We start from the raw sequence: 16902 nt of genomic DNA on the forward strand, positions 1-16902 counted from the left end.
ATTATTTCCAGCTACAGTAAACCAGTTGTCTGTTAATTTTTTATTGTTTAACAACCCTTAATATCTATATAGAGCTTTCAGAAATGTTGGACAAAATAAATGAATTTGAGCCACTGTAATGTAACGGTGTCTTAGGAAAGGGAAAATGTTTTTTAGAATTGCAGCATCCCAAAAAACAACATTTTGAAAGTTATGTTACGTTTATACGTATGATGTGACACAACAATGAAAAAGGACTTTCGGTCAAATATTTCATACGATTTTAAGACTTTTAAGACTCTTGTGCCATTTCCCAGGAAGTATTATGATTATTAACAAGTATTGAAACATTGAAATACAAAAAAAAATGTAGATGTTGTCATTGATTTTGTCATTTACTTGAACAGTTGGTGCATTTAAATGTGATGACAAAATCGCTCTGGTTAAAATGTTTTTTTCTCTGTGTGTAGTCAGGGAGGCGATTTGTGACTATGTGTTTGAGATGTAGGTTAATTTGACTAGTGACAAACAATTTTGCTTTACTTTATTTTTTTGCATTCTGTGACAGTAATATTCCTCAATATTAAAGGCGTGGTTGGATGGATCATTTTTAAAAATCTCTCTCAAGATCAAGGTTGCCCACCCTGCCTTTAAAGAGACAGTTCCTCTTCCCTGTGGTGCTTTTTATCAGTCTAGATTGTTTTGGTGTGAGTTGCAGAGTGTTGGAGAAGTTGCCCGTAGAGATGTCTGCCTTCTATCCACATAATGGAACTAGATGGCACTCAGCTTGTGGTGCTCAAAGCGCCAAAAAAATGTATTTGAAAAAGTCAACAGCAATGTCTCTTTCCAGAAATCATGACCCGGTTACTCAAGATAATCCACAGACCTTTTTGTGAGCAGTTTCATTTAGGAACTATTTTCTTTCTACCCAACTACACCCGCCAACGTATCACCGCGTATAAGGAAGCGTGCATCTACTTATGGATGAGAGGCTTGTGTTTATAAGTCCAGCTGATTAGACTGTTGTCAGGCTTTTAAATAGGCGTTATCGGTCACTATAAGCACCATAGATGTTGGTCAGAAGGACCTCGTTCACAATCTCTCTTTCTTTTTCTCTCTCTGTCTTTTATTTTTTATGAGTCGGGAAGTCGACAGCAGAACCTAACTTTACTTTTAATGTTATCAAACAAAGAGAAATGTTCTCCTCATCCTAAAATGATCCTGAATCGATACTAGAGTACTTCCTTGTTTATGAATGAAGCAGTACAGTTGAAGCGGCAGTGCTGTTTCACCAATCAGCAACGGTCATCCCTGCAAACTCCACCCCAAAAGTTCCTGTACTTTCAGAAATAACTACCCTCCAATCAGGACCTTTTTGGGGGGTAAAAAAGGCCCCGTAAAATGTCCCCAGAACTTAATTCAGACCCTTGTCCCTGCTTTGGAAACGCAATGAGTTCCTCAAAAGGTTCCTAGTCCTCGGGGAAAGTTCCTGCGGTGGAAACGGCTATAGTGTGGATCAGATGCACGATAAAGAATAAAACATCAGAAGCACCCTCTACATTTTGAATTCTTCTGATTCTTTAATGTGAGTTGTTTCAAGTCTTCAACGCTCACTTCTTCGTGACTGACAACTAAAGTTCGTAGCTTTTATCTGGATTCAATATGTTGGTCTGTTGATGGACGGAGAAGGTGATCCTCATATTATGTTCATGTACTTGCTTTGTGATAGGTGTCCATTACGTAGCTCATAGATATTTGATATGTGAGTCTAATGAAGCAGATGTAGCTGCATGTGTGATATTGTGGAGTTATGAGGACTTAATATGTACCTTTAGTTTGTTTCACCAGAGCTGAGGTCCTCCCGTAGGTGTGAGTGTACGTCACAGCTAATTGGGCAGCTGGCTGTCCTCCTCCTCCTTTCCTTTCAGGGCTTCAATCAATAATTCACCTGGCCCGGTCATATCGATGGCACTTACTCCCTTTTCTCCTCCCCTCGCTCGCTCGCTTGTTCTTTCCATGAAAACTGTTGCTGACGAGGGGTTAAAGAGCTCATCAACGGACGACAGGCCCAGGGAGAAAGGGAGGAAGGCACCATCATTCCAGCAGACAGGTGTTATCAGTCTTTGGAACAACAGTGAAGGTGACTTTCACCGCCTTAAGACGCTGATACACGAAGGACCAGAAACGCCTGAGGAAACAGAAGTTTGAATGGGAATACAGACTCTTTGCAGAAGTTTGTTCTGTCCCTGACGTTCGTTTGCTTTGTTTAAAGTTCATATTGTCTTTGAAATCGGTCACTATGTCCGGAGCCACCAGCGACCAGCTGCACAGATCAACTCTGACAGTCTACCTGGTGAGTTTATTACGTCTCCTTGCTCTCTACCTTTGGTCTCTGTTCATGTCGTGTTTCTAATGGGAGGAAGAACTGTGATGTATATTTAAACATGGCGTCAGTGGCTTGGGTGAGTATCTATCAGATTTAAAACTCCAGTGTGTTTAGTGAAAGCTGAAGTAACAACTGTTTTGTGTTGGTTTGCATGTGTTTCTCTGTGTGTGTGTGTGTGTGTGTGTGTGTGTTACTGCAGAACCTGATGGAGCACTTCAATCCTGGCCTCCAGAAGCTCGTTGCTTTAGGAAACAGCTACGTCACGGCTTTCCAAGGTGAGTAAGTCTGTGAGTAAGTTTGTGAGTGACTAGTGGGTAAATGTGTAGATGCACTTTTCATTTTTGTTTGTCAATTTGCATACATAAATATCTAATTTAAAGTATATAGACGCTCATATGATGATGTAACCGGCATTTTTCTCTTTCTTTCGGTTTTGCATACGTGCCACAAGAAGACGCGTGTTCTACTTGTTTTTAATGTTTGATTAATAACGGTGTCTTGTAATCTCATGTGGGATGGGCCAAATGTTTGGCATGACACAGAAATAAAAACTAAAGTAAGGTATAATGCCTGACGAGGTGTCCATTATCAGGAATTAATGGACAACGTGGAGGCCAGAACCGTCCGCTGTGCTGCGGTTTAGCTTTATGCTAACATTATGCTAACAAGATTCAAAGTCAATAACATTGCGTAGGGTTGACAAACAGTAAATATAATTTGCCAGTCGCCTGAAAAAAATGTTGGGTTTGTCAACGTTTCTGAACCCAAAAAATGAGTTTCATAAATACGTTTCATATCAGCCTCATATCACGCTTGCAGAAACGAATAATGCCACGTTGTGAAAGCATTGGTTAGGTTTAGGCAACAAAACTACTTGGTTATGGTTAAAAATATAAAAATATAATATTTTCATTAGTGTATAATCAGCTGAGACTAAGAACGGTTGTGTTTTCGTTAACTTGGAATGAGTCCTTCATATCTATATAGGGAGCGGGACCTCTTCAGGGAGTCCTCTATGTTGCTCCTCCATGTTTCTACAGTAGCCCAGAACGGACAAACCAAACACCGGCTCTGGAGAGAGACTGTCACGTTTTTTCGTTATCTGAAGGCCACCGTAGTTCTCCGACGCGCTTGTAAAACTGCGGTAACGTGAGCCGCAGAGTGCTCAACCATGGTACCGCCAGCCGTTGTCTGACTTCTGTTGCTCCTAAACTGGTGTTATTATGGTAAGAATGGCCTCTGGGCGAGACCAAGGGCGTTACCACAGTTTAGCACGCGGCGGTTCATGTTACCGCAGTCTTGTAAACGGAGGAGCGAGCGGAGGGGTACTCACCACTAGATGCCACCAAATGCTACACACTGTACCTTTAAAATAACAACGTAACTAGCATAAATAAATAACAACCGCCCTCAGCGAACTTTCGGACGTAACGTTATGTAACAAGCGTAAAGTCAACTTTTACTTTTGGTTGCAGCGGCTTCCTTGACCAATCCACCACTCCTCCCGGCCGCTCTTAGTGGACTTTCTCGCCTGTTATACTTGTTAGTATACCACGTAACTTTCAATAACGCCCGCTTAATATACTACATCACATGCTCTGACTGAAAAAAACATCATTCAACATATCCGTGGTTTGCAGAAACTTCCAATGCCAAAACATTTTCCTGTCGACTGGGCTGTTAAACTTGTAGCATGTAAAAATAAAATATGTAAAATGAAGTTTATATGACAACAACATGAAGCAGAATTTAAACCGTTTGAGTGCATCCTCTTGTATTTGCCCGTCTGACCTCACTAATCCTTCCTGTCTATGTTTCTCCAACCATTAAGCATGTGTTGCATTGGTGGTTTGTTGTGAGCAGCATGTATCATTAATGTACGTCTCTGCCTGATAAAAAAAGGAACAGGCCGTCAGTCACAGGGCAACAAGGCAGAGGTAAATGGTAAATCAATACCCACTGGCATGGGGCTATTCCTAGACCAAAACCACATATCACATGTCGGCACTGCGAGGCTTGTGTTATGATGAAACAGGAAGAATTAAAGAGTAGTTTAACTGGCTGTGATGTCACTCTAATGTTTCTAATGTTGAGTATTTGAAAAGCTTGTAGTTTATTGTGCATTGTTGTGTGTGTGTTTGCTCTACAGCCTTAGCGGTTTGCAGCGAGGCCTACTTCAGCGCCGTGGCTAAGATGGGTGACCAGGCCCTTCACACACTTTCATCTCGCTCTCTTGGTAAGTGTGTGTGTGAGATTGATTACTTGATCTTTCCATAACAGGTTTCACCCTTAATTTATTGCATTCATCACAGAAACAGAATTATCCTCTAGAGATGGCTAAGTGCTCTATCAAGTTAATGTCAAGCCCAATCATACTGACGTATCCCATACACACTCAGTAACCTTAAAATGACATCCTTCCTTCCTCATCCTCTCTTATATGCATCTGTGTGTGTGTGTGTGTGTGTGTGTGTGTGTGTGTGTGTGTGTGTGTGTGTGCAGTCCTGAGGGCATGCATGAGTGCATATTTTCCACAAGCTTCACTTTCACTCTGACCTCCGGGGACGTGTGATAGCATTGTTAGCACTGTGCTAACGCGGCTCATGCCTCAGTACTAGCGCAGCGTGACACGCGTGGTTCTGCTAGGTTGGCTAACTGAGAAGGTCAGGGAGCCACAGCGTGACCAGCGGCCCTATTGAGTGACGGCCTCTGAATTATAGATGGGGACAGTCTTTCAGCTGCACTCAATTCATTAGCTCAACCACAATCCACGACAATAGACTACACCAGAGGCGGCCGTCATATAAAGAGCTGGGCTAACTTTCCACCATCTCAGCAGGATGACTTGAGCAGTGTTAAAGTCATATATCAAATTACTGACAGTCCCGCTAAAGTGTTGTGCCTTTTCTTTTGTAATGGACAACCGGGTTTGTGTTTTATGTTCCCGACCACATATTTTGAAATGTTTACTTAAGCCTTGTATTGTGCTAGAAAGGAGAGCACGCTCAACTCGTCAATCTTTATATCTTCATCCTCCTAAATTCCTCACTAGTAGAAGTACATTTTTGATAAGATTTAGGGAAACCAAATTTTGGAGTAGCTTTTCACATCTATCAAAAAACTATAACATAAATGTATTAAATGTTTCAAAAGATGTTTTGTAACTGCTTTTCCCCATATTGTCCATGTATGTCTTTTTTTTTGTTTCACTCATAGTGTTATATATGATTACTAGGGCTGTCAATCCATTAAATTAGTTAATCGCCATTAATCACAAATTAATCACATCTGTTCCCTCTTATCTGTTACAAATGTACCTTAAAGGGAGATTTGTCAAGTATTTAATACTCTTATCAACATGGGAGTGGGCAAATATGCTGCTTTATGCAAATGTATGTATATATTTATTATTGAAAATCAATTAACAACACAAAACAATGACAGATATTGTCCAAAAACAGGCATTAACAGCCCTAATTCCAAAATAAAAAAAAACAGCCTACGAAATATTTTAACTTGAAATTGGTCAAATTTGAACCGATATATATATATATATATATAGATATATATATATATATAGTCCATATATACGTATATACGTATAACTAACATTATAATATGGTGTTGTCTGTGAAGTCTCTGATTTATCTTTCCATCTTTTTGTTTTAATCAGGGGATGTCCTGATCCAGATATCAGAAACACAGAGGAGACTCACCGCAGAGATGGAGGGAGTGGTCAGTACATGTCTTCAGTCAATACTCTTTTATGATATATCTATATATATAATATTATTTTAATATTATTCCAACCGAAACACAGAAATACTTTCTAAATTTTAGTATTGAGAAGTTTAACAAAAAGTGTAAATATCTAAAATGTTTTCATCGGTTTGTATTTATGCTTGGTGGTGATCAGGTCATATCTGAATAAATAATAACCACAATAAATAATTTCCCAGGTGACAGGACATCTTGCTAAAAAGTTATTTGTTTATTAAACCCGATTGTCTTTTAACACAAATGTGTAGCAACAACATGTGGCAGACACAAGCATGTAATTTAAAAGGCATATTGGGAGATACGCTTGTTTGCATTTTATCCAGAGATGATGTCAACTCTCTCATTTAACTCTGGGAAAGACAGCAAAAAACACATCCCCCAAAATGTTCGAATCCTTTGTTGATTAAGAAATCTGTGTAGGGTTCTGATAGAATCACTTTTGACTCGTGAAACTAAAGCTGAGCTTTACAGAAAACTTTTAGGAGATAAGTTTCACTGCTTGTTTAAAATGCAAAGTACCACTCGAACCCTTGATTGCAGCAGCTTTCAGTGATGTGAATGAGCAAAACACGGCCTCTGATTAGAGAGATGGCCTGAGGACGGAGCACATTTGCATATAGATTCAGTCACACAAAAACAAGGGGACGGTTTCTATAATGACTTGGCTGCATCACGGGGACATTGTTGTTCTTCCTGTTACAGTTTCGATGGTTCCAGATAGAGGTGCTGCAAGCCATGGAGAAGAATGTCAAGTTGGATGAGGAGTACATTGATGTGAGTTTACAATATGTTTTATCTACTGAGGACTGGCTTGAGTTGAGGATAATTAGGGGGAACTGGGCTAGGAGTTTGGTAAATGGTAACACTTAATTTATTATATGTATGCTACATATGCTACATCCACACTAACACGTTTTTATTTAAAAACGAAAATGATCTCCGTCCAGACGAGAGTTTTAGGGCCGTTTCAGAATGAATCTCCGTCCATACTGCCAGGCCTGAAAACGCATATCACATGACCATTCACGTACACTGGGCATGTGTGTGCCGTGTAAACAGGAAGTAGTTGGAAGTTGGTTGTTCAGTTGCAGGAAATACTACAACGGAAGTACAGCAATGGTGAAAAGTAAGACCAAAGATTTCTTTGCTTGGACAGACGACGAGGTGGAGCTGTTACTGAAAGTAACACACAAGTATAAGGCGTTTAACACGGCGGAAAACACAACAGATTTGTTTTCTTCCGGAAAAGGTTCATGTGATATATAGGGAAATAGGGAAGGACACGTCATGACTGATAAGACCCAATGAAGAAGCGAGCGTGGGTGTCTGCGTCATTGTTTTTAAAGGTCTCTATTTCTGTCCGTCCAGACTAAAACGCAACCCCAGAGGTTTAAAACTAAAACGGGGTCAGCAGCGTTTTCAAATGTCTCAGTTTTAGGGGCTTGAAAACGCCGGAATAGTGTGGACGCTAGGCATAAACTTAGCAAAAGTTATGCCTTTTAAAACTAAAATGTATTAATGTGGATGTAGCCTAATTCTTCAGTGAGGTAAAGTCAGTCAAGGCCAGAATCAGATGAGAGCTAGTTATTCTCTTTTCATTATCACATCAGAGCTTCTTAAATCAAAGCGTTTCCTGTGCTGCAGGGCAGCCGCAGAGTGTATGAGCTGGAGGTGAGGAACCAGGCAGAGAATCTGGAGAAGCAGCTCAGACGAGGAGCCTACAGAGACTCTCTGGTACCTACACTCACACACATTAACACTATGCAGGTTCACACACTGAGATATACCGTACACAATGTGTACCATTGTATAAGTGTCATCTGTCACGTGTGTGTGTTTAGGAGAACAGTGAGTACATGCTGTACCTGCGGCAGAGCCAGCAGGAGATCCTGAAGGAGGAGGAGAGGAGGTATCGTTTCCTGGCAGAGAAACACTGTGGCCTCACTCAGTCGCTGCTCTTCCTTATAAACAAGGTACACACCAACCCCTTCTCACTCCCAACTCGTCAAATACCGATGCTTGGTCAGTGCCCGTTGGCGTCTGACACCGACACACGGAGGCACTCTTTAACGTCTGTATGAGTCACACCAGGCTTTCAACTCACTCCAATAGAAACCCACAACATAATTCGACAGTCAGAGGAACTGACGTAGTATTAAAGTCCGTTTAAGGCGGGTTGGACGGGTCAAACAAACACAGGACTTTCAACCAGGAGACCGCTGTTCATGGCCCGTGTTAAGCTAAAAGTAACGTGGACTTAAGCCCCCGTTTCGACCGCAGGAACTTTCCCCCGGAACTAGGAACCTTTTGAAGAACTCTTTGCGTTTCGACTGCAGGAACCAGGGTCTAAATTAAGGACCTTCTACCTCAAAAAAAGGCCCTGGTCGGGGGAGAGTACTTTCTGAAAGTACAGGAACATTTGGGGTGGAGTTTGCAGGGATGACCGTCGCTGATTGGTCAAACAGCACCGCTGCTTCAACTGTACCGCTTCATTCATAAAACAAGGAAGTACTCTATTGATTTAGGACCAGTTTAGGACGAGGGGAGAACATAAACTTTGCTTTTTTTCCTGTGTGGGTAAACAGGCGGACACACTGAGCTGCAGGCTGCAGAGTGAGTTTACTGCTGCGACCACCAGCAGCCATCGTCACATGTCATGTTGCTTTTTCATACGTCAGCGGACTAATCAGCCTAATCTTCACAGGTCTTTGGACTGCGGTGGAAACACAGACAACAGTGGGCTGAAGGAACCTTTTAGATCCTTGAAAAGTAGTTCCAGGGACTAAAAGTTTTGGGAACTTTTGGTGGAAACCCAGCTTTGTTTTTGTCACGTCAGTCACGTGACTCGTTACAATCGTTAGTCCTGTGAGTCACATGAGTCATGTGATGTCGTTAGTCAGTGACGATAACGTCAACCACGTCCGTTTCCAAACCCTAACCAAGTGGTTGTGTTGCCAAAACTTCCTGTGAAAATGGAAGTTTATATTGAAAGGACACGTCGGCCTTTAATGCCGAGGGGCACTGACCATGTGACGAGTTGGGAGTGAGAATGTGTTGTACACACACACACACACGATCAGGCTGCACAGCGTTTCTGTTCCACCAGCGTGATAGCATGTTAATTACTATATTATATGAAACTCACGTCTTGGTCAGTGTCCACTGGCTCATTTACTGAAGCGTTTGTGTTCATTCTGCTGCTGCCTGAGATTTAATGAGGTGCTGACCTCGCTCATCTGTTTTCAGACCGGAACGTCTCTCCAGCAGAAGGCAGATGGATGGAAGGAGAAAGTGAATGAGACCAGAGGGTCCAGACCTCGAACTCCCACCCATGTGGATCAGGATGCTCAGGTACCAAGGCGTTAACAAGGTTTACTAGATTATTTGATCCAATGTGAACAGTATACAGAGTTCATTAGTATTCTAAGCACCAGACAGCCTGTAAAGAAGTTATACTGTGATGCTGCACCAGTGTCTGTATATAACCGAGGTCATTCTAGTTCATTAATCTGCTCTGATTTCTTGACCATTTTTTGAAACTTGACATCACTGTATAAAATGACCTGTGGTGACCTCTAGGATAATCACAGCCTCATGAAACTTTACAGCCACAAACTAGAGACCTAGAGCATTCAGAGGATGGATGGCTTTCCTAGCTAGATTGACAATAAGGGGGTTTCTGAGCAGTTTACACAACAGAAGTGCTCGCCATCCAATCCCCGAAAAATGCAATTCTTGCAGAAATCTCCAAATGTCAAAAGCAGTTGATACCAAATCACAGCATGGCTTTTTCTATGGTGTTCCTGAAGGTTTTGGTGTCTTAATGTGGTATTTTAGAGGGATTATTGATCATTTTTATCAATTCTCGATTGGTACATTTTTTTTATATTTAGCACCAAATCTCTGTAAGGAAAGGTATCAACTCAAAAATTGCTGCGACAACTTATGAGACATAACAGAGCATGGGAATGATCATCATATACTTCTATCATAATGTTTTAAGCCTTTACACACTTTTACAATTTATTTTAGTTAATTAATGTTATTGTTTATTTATGACTAGAACAACTTGACACACAGTGCTGAGCTGCATCTCAAATTAATCTTCAGGTTCCCAGCTTTCAGATGATGTACCCCGCTAATATGTGACATCTACTGTTGACCTGCTATCTCCCCCTAAAGACCCCCTGTACCAACTAAAAAAAGGCAAAAATAGGTCTATGAAAATAGAAATAGAGTTTATTTACATGTGTGCATTGTTTCTGAACAGCTGCGAGGTTCAGTGAGCTCCCTGCTGCAGACAGTAGCCAGAGATGAAGACATGTCCTGGGCCAGAAGGGAGCAGCAGGCGCTGGGCAGAGTGCCCTCTAGAGGTGGGAGGAAGACTGTACTCTGTAGAAACTACAGTATGATTGCTGTAAATAAATGTGATTACATTATGACAACCTTTAAAGCCAAGCAAGACCAGTAGTATCTGCCTCTGCTGAGTTCTTGCATTAATGTCTGAGTGAATGATGATCAATGGTAAATGAAGGCTGTTCCCTTCTCCCCTTTTTGAATTAGTTTTTTAACTCATGTTAAGCATGAGGCAGAAACGTTTTTCCCTTTATGTCTAACTCTCTCTCTCTCTCCTCTTTTATGCTTTCTGTTTCGTCCTCCACTGGTTCCCCCCTCCTCCAGCGCCGTCTCCCCTCCCGAGCCGCTCTCGCTCTCGCTCCAGCTCAGTGGGGGAATCTCTGGGTCTGGGTGGAGGCAGAGCCATGAGAGCTCTGGTGTCTCACCCCTCCTCATCCAACCCAAAGCTTTTACCTTTCAACAGGGGAGAGACCGTCACCGTGCTGGTCCAGGAGCCACGCAACGGCTGGCTGTATGGACGCACTGACAGCAGCCTGCGGTGGGTATCTGAAGACGTGTGTATGCATGCAGTGCAGAGATTTTTAAGTGTTTTTACATGAGAATTAAATTATCTGTGACTATTTATGGCTTTCAGTAACCAGAAGGATTTCCAACTGATAAATCTCTGACTTAGCTTCTTATCCCTCCCCCTCCTCCTCCTCCTCCTACCACTGACCAACAAAGATGAGAAAGTTAATTAATTATTCAAAAGAAAATTGTAGCAATGCTGTCTTTCGTTCATTTATCATGAGAACAAAATGTCCCTTAATGCTGAGCACTCACTTGTATGGGCAGCAGGTTGATGGCCTTGGAAGTGTTTTGAACAGAGAAATCTCATCACTAAGAGTTGAGTTGAGTCATCGCCAACTCAACAAAGCAGCACAGATCAGTAGGTGTCTTATTTTGTGCAATAAGACTGTAAAGATATTAATTTTGACCACTTAAACTGTGCTGTTTTATGTCGGTTTCCATTTGGCAAGAGCACAAAAGAGTTCTGTAATTGCTAGTTTGATAATCAAGAGCAGAAAGAAAATCAGGTTTTATGCAGCACTCTCAATGTACTTACACAGAAAAGAAATAAGAGCTAGGAACAACAATGACTAACAATAAAAAAACTAGAATGGCACTCGGAGAGCGCAGACCTCCGCCCAGCTCTCCGTTCAGCTTGTGCCATCATCCACATGTATTTTTGTTTATGTTGAGATCAGCTGTACGTAGCGAAGCATCGTAAAACATTTCATTCAAACTGGACAGAAACAAAATAAAACTCACCTAAACCGTCGTCGTTACTCTTTCCAACAATCACCAAGTGTGCTTTGGTCGAACTCGACTCTAATTTCACAGAGTTCAATGTGAAAAAATGCCAAAACCTACAGTTGTTCCCCCCTCCCTCCAACCCCCGCTCTCTCTCTGTCTCTCTGTCTGCTGGCAGCAGGAAAGAGGCTGGGTGACGCGTCATGAACGCGTCATCAGTTACACTGCGCATGTGTTATAGCCTGTTGTGTTAATGCACAGGCTGAGCGGAGTTATTAAAAAAAATTCCCGAAGCCGGATCATGATCTGGATCGCCACCAAAACACCCCACACCTCCAAAAAATTTCATTCAAATCCATCACGGACATTTGGAGTAATCCTGCTAACAGACACACCAACAAACCAACAAACTAACAAACAAACCAACGCCAGTGAAAATATAACCTCCTTCCTAGGCCTTCGGCCTTGGCGGAGGTAATAATAATACAATAATACATATAAAAATGTCTATATACAAGTCCAATGTTCTGGAAGTTGTAAACAATACAAATACTGCCAAGAAATAAATACTGGATGGATAAACATGGACTTGATGATTATGTACATTATGTGTAACAGCTGACATAGATGTCAATAGACACTCTATACTTGTGCGTTGATTTGTCTTAAAAAGTATGTATGTCTGATAGAATGTTTTAAAGTTTATACTCCTGTAGAAGGACAAGAGGATGTGTGGAGTTTGCTGTTTCCTCATCTATATGCTTCTTTTCTCGTCCAGTCAGGGCTGGTTCCCTGCTGCCTATGTGGCCCCCGTTGAGGATTTCTCCAACACTTTAGCAACAAGGTAAGAACTACTCTCAGTCTGCACAGCAGAAACAGTTCACCTCAAAGTGGCCAACATTTCTGCATCTTACTAGGGCTGTCAACACATTTTCTAAATCCGAATAGTAAAAAACAAACAACAGATAATATTTGATTGTGGGGGGGAAAAAAGCAGCACTACAGCGGCTGTGTGCCTCGCGCCAACTGAATGCACCAAATGACAGGAGTCACACAACGCCACTTTCATTATATGAAAATGAAATCTAACGTTAGGTCGAGCTGAACGAGGAATAATTCACCGACAGTAATGATGAATTAACACTGTGTCCGAACAGCGAGCGCTACGTCACATAAACAAACCACGTACGATCAGCTGTGAGCTCTTCCGACAAACAGAAAACACACATGTAACATTGTGATATTTACTGGCAATGACTTACAATATAGCCAACAAGAAGCACAAAACTTTCATGCGATCTCCTGGTGATCTCCCTCCAGCCAGCTGTCACCTTGTTTAGGAGGAGGAGGAACCAAGAGATAACTCCTCATTTCAGCTTTACCAATCAGCCGTTCCTCGCCTGTTGCGGTGCTTTCAAAGCGAGCGACAGGAATGAATAGGAGCAGGGCGTCCAACAGAAGTTCATCTCAAAACGGCGCATCAAAATAGATATTTGAATAGTTTGAACGTGTGTTTTTTTAAAACTGTTATAGATTCTTACCTTTGATCTGACTCTGAACACCAGTAGCAGATTGTTGTCTTACAGGGATCCCACCACAGAATGACTGTACTAATGTTGTTATGAATCACTAAAAGTTCCTATATGTGCTCCTTTGACCCCTCAGTGGTGGCTCTGTAAGAAGTCACAGTATGAACAATCTGCTGGACCCCACTGACACCTACACCGACCAATCAGAGGGCAAGAGCTTTGGGGACGTCCCGCCTCCAGCCACACCCGACCGCAGAGCCTCCGTCGACGTCCGGCCGATCTCTCCTCTCCCTGAGAAGAAGCTGGAGTCAGGCTCGGAGACGAAGCCCGGTCAGACGAAGAGCTACAACGATCAGCCGCCTCCACCTCCTCCCCCACCGCCTCCTCCTCTTCCCCTGAGTCAGAGTCTCAGAAGGGGCTCTGCAGATTATCGACCCATCTCTCCCCTCCCTGACAGGAGGGCAGAATCAGCGTCTGATGTCCAGGTACCAGAGGTTTAAATCTGAAAAGAGTTTACTCTCTTCTGTTCCATATAAAGTAATCCTGCTGCACTTATCCTACTTCACTTGTTTTGGTTATTCACGCTGGCAATCCTCTCTTCTCTTAGGCATTATCACCCCATGGGCCACCTGAAAACCCTCTGTTTCCCAGGTAATGTTCAGTGTGTATGGGTTGACACAAAAAAGTTAAATTTCCCTGGCTTCGGTGACTGAATTCCAGTACCTTTTTGACATTTTATTAAGAACTATCCATCGGCTGGTCAGTATTTTATCTTGGCATTTGTCTGAAATAATCCTAATTTATTCCATACAAGTATTCATGATTGATCATGTATCAGGATTATGAAGAGTAGTGGATTTGTGCTCGTAGCAGTCTGGGTTTTTATCATAGACTGTATATAAAGATGAAGATCTCCACTTCCTCCAGCTGTACAGAAGTGAAGCCAAAATATTCCAGATACAGGAGCTGCCATCTTGAGATTTTTCATTAGGAGTCTGCGCAGTAGTGATCAGGCGGTGGAGCTGCGGTATCAAGGTCACCTGCTCGAAACCAATCGCGAGCCGAGCACGGCCGCAGCTTGTCAGCGAGAGAGACTCACAGCTGTCATTCATGACGTCGTTTTTACAGCATCAAATAACTAATTGAAAACCAAACTGATCAGAAAAATGAACACTTGAACAAACATCAGTGTGATAAGAACTACCTAAAATAACAGAAACTATCTTTGGAAAACAGTTATTTGACGTGTACTTTGATTTTTTTTTATTTGGTCCATGTTACATCCACTAACATGGAGGAGGCAGGCTTTATGACCTATACTACAGCCAGCCACCAGGGGGCGATCCAGATGTTTCAGCTTCACTTTTGGGGAGCTGTCATGTCAACCATCTTTATATACAGTCTATGGTTTGTGGGGAAGTTTTCATCTGCAACATTTCGTACTGAGGCTTAAACCCAGAAGAAATGATCATCTGCATCAGCTTCAAAAATGAATCTATAGGTTGAACCCTAATAACAACCACAATGCTCACTATCCACAGTCAAAGTGTTCCATCTTCTGGCTGGGGTTTGGTGTTCATTTCCCAACCTGTGCTGTGTGCATGTGTGTGTACAGTATGCAGTTTATTTGTGTTTGCAGAAAGCAGTTGAGTCAGCGTGTGAGGTATTGTGTAACATTGTTCGTCTTCCTCTTGTTTCAGAGGCACAAACCCGTTCGCCACCGTAAAGCTTCGCCCCACGACGACCAACGACAGATCTGATCCTCAGATTCAATGATCCGTCAGCGCTCACGCTGGCAGGGTTTGTAACCGAGGCCGCCAGGTCAGGTTGTGGAGGCAGGATGTTCATTGTTGTTTCAGGAGAATGTAATGACGTCTCTGAGGAAGGTTTGCTGAGTTTTTTGTACAGTGTTAAATAAGATGAGGCTTTGTGACACTGTAGCACATCTAAATAGTTTAATATCACAACACTTTTAAAGTCGTTGTTTTATCAACTCTTTGTACAGTATTTTATAGATAGGTCTGTTAGTCTGTTATAGTAAAAATATTAAAGGAATAATTGAGGAGACATCCGTCTGCTAAATATGAAGCTACAGCCAGCAGCGGTTTAGCCTAACATAAGGACATCTGAACAGAGCCAGGCTAGCTGTTTCCCCCCGTTTCCAGTCTTTATGCTAAGCTACGCTACCTGGCTGCTGGCCCCAGCAACCTATTTAGCTTCCAGACATGCGAGTGATATTGATCTTTCATCTAGCGTCATAGCGTAATAGTTTTCCTTGGAGGTTAAACCACAGCTTCTCACCTAGTGATTGTAAATGTCTGATCCTCTTCGCTGTCCTGTGATTGACATGTTTTGCAACGTTCAGTGTAATGTTATGTTTTGTGAGTTTAAAGTTGTGTGTCCTCTGCGAGTAACAATAAGTAAAGAGACAGTTATTACTCAAGTTATTTTATTATCATTTCTTACTCAGAGCTTTTCTCTCTTCACAGCTCTCCTTACATATCATTTTATTTACTACATCATCTGATCGGAGGCAGGGAGTGTGGAGGAGGAGGAGGAGGAGGAGGAGGAGGAGGAGGAGGAGGAGGAGGAGGAGAGGAGGTGAGGTGAAGGAAGGTGGACGAGGAAGAGGAGGAGTGGGAGGAAAGTGCACTGATATGTGAACATCTAGAAGTTAAACCAATCAGACAAAATGCACAACCTGAAATACATAGAGGAAGGAAATTAAGATTTCTTTATAACATCTACACCATCTACAGCACTAGCACCACCACGATCTTCATGAAATCATTAAGAATGATCCTGAAACCCATACAGCATGTGCGATTAAATATATATATAAAAAGAAAAATCAATAATGACACCGGTGCCTGTTATGCCTGTATGTTTCTCCTCATGGTAACTCCCTGTCGGCCTGCTGCTGTAGTGTTTCGTAGAGAGCAGGCCTGGGCTGACTCCGTCTGTGGGGTCCCGAAGAAGGTGAGAGGAGTTTGAAGGTGGCAGTTACAGAATATGAATGCAGGGACGAAGAGGAGGAGGAAGAAGACGGGGGGGGTTCAGCTATCCCCTATCCCTCATGCACCAAGATCTCAAACTCTGAAAAAGACAAATGGAAATATTTGCACAAATGATGAGACAAACTCTCCTGATCTTAAAGGGATCGTTCAGGTGTTTTGAAGTGGGGTTGTGTGAGGTACTTATCCATACTGTAGTAGGTGTATTACTTAGAGTAGAAAGGCTCACCTAAAAAAAATATATCCGTTTTAAGTGTACGCTATATTTAGATATATTCATAATATTCTAAATATGGCGTAGACTTACTTTTTAGATGAGAGCTTCTTTTAGGTGACTAAAATATGTTTTGCTGCCGTCCCCGTCCACAGCAGTATTGCTTTGTCCGGTGTCTGTTTCTCCAAGCTGGGGGCACGCTGACCGTCACCTACTGTAAGTAATACACCTGCTATGGATAAGAACCTCATACAACCCCACCTCAAAACACCCAAACTATCCCTTTAAAGGATGAGGCTGGCAATATTCTACGTTCCCATGTTGTCAACAAATCTAATGAAAAGACCAACA

At 42.2% G+C, this 16902-nt stretch overlaps 2 protein-coding genes across 2 annotated transcripts in view; one reads left to right on the forward strand and one right to left on the reverse strand.

Moving 5' to 3' along the window:
• The first annotated feature begins 2128 nt into the window (after positions 1 to 2128).
• Positions 2129 to 15868, forward strand: baiap2l2b (BAR/IMD domain containing adaptor protein 2 like 2b). The gene is made up of 15 exons (XM_074630848.1): positions 2129 to 2332; positions 2565 to 2640; positions 4515 to 4601; positions 6039 to 6100; positions 6848 to 6919; positions 7790 to 7879; positions 7987 to 8118; positions 9392 to 9496; positions 10416 to 10518; positions 10826 to 11039; positions 12573 to 12638; positions 13460 to 13808; positions 13931 to 13974; positions 15024 to 15209; positions 15813 to 15868. The coding sequence occupies exons 1-14, from the start codon at positions 2279 to 2281 to the stop codon at positions 15097 to 15099; spliced, it is 1530 nt and encodes a 509-aa protein (XP_074486949.1). The 5' UTR covers positions 2129 to 2278; the 3' UTR covers positions 15100 to 15209; positions 15813 to 15868.
• Positions 15869 to 15892: 24 nt separating this feature from the next.
• LOC141765030 (parvalbumin-7-like) overlaps positions 15893 to 16902 on the reverse strand; it is a 52010-nt gene continuing 51000 nt past the window's right edge. Inside the window, exon 5 of the mRNA XM_074630851.1 lies at positions 15893 to 16419. Within this exon, the coding sequence (XP_074486952.1) occupies positions 16391 to 16419 (29 nt within the window). The 3' untranslated portion in view covers positions 15893 to 16390. The remainder of the gene's footprint in view (positions 16420 to 16902) is intronic.

This window comes from Sebastes fasciatus, chromosome 3, assembly GCF_043250625.1.
Source record: "Sebastes fasciatus isolate fSebFas1 chromosome 3, fSebFas1.pri, whole genome shotgun sequence".
Lineage (NCBI taxonomy): Eukaryota > Metazoa > Chordata > Actinopteri > Perciformes > Sebastidae > Sebastes > Sebastes fasciatus.

What these genes read in the sequence shown, in the direction of transcription:
- baiap2l2b (XM_074630848.1), top strand. Translation starts at nt 2,279, where the DNA reads ATGTCCGGAGCCACCAGCGACCAGCTGCACAGATCAACTCTGACAGTC. An exon ending in CTACGTCACGGCTTTCCAAG is followed by an intron (nt 2,641 to 4,514) that starts GTGAGTAAGTCT and finishes TTTGCTCTACAG; the next exon opens with CCTTAGCGGTTTGCAGCGAG. An exon ending in ACTTTCATCTCGCTCTCTTG is followed by an intron (nt 4,602 to 6,038) that starts GTAAGTGTGTGT and finishes TGTTTTAATCAG; the next exon opens with GGGATGTCCTGATCCAGATA.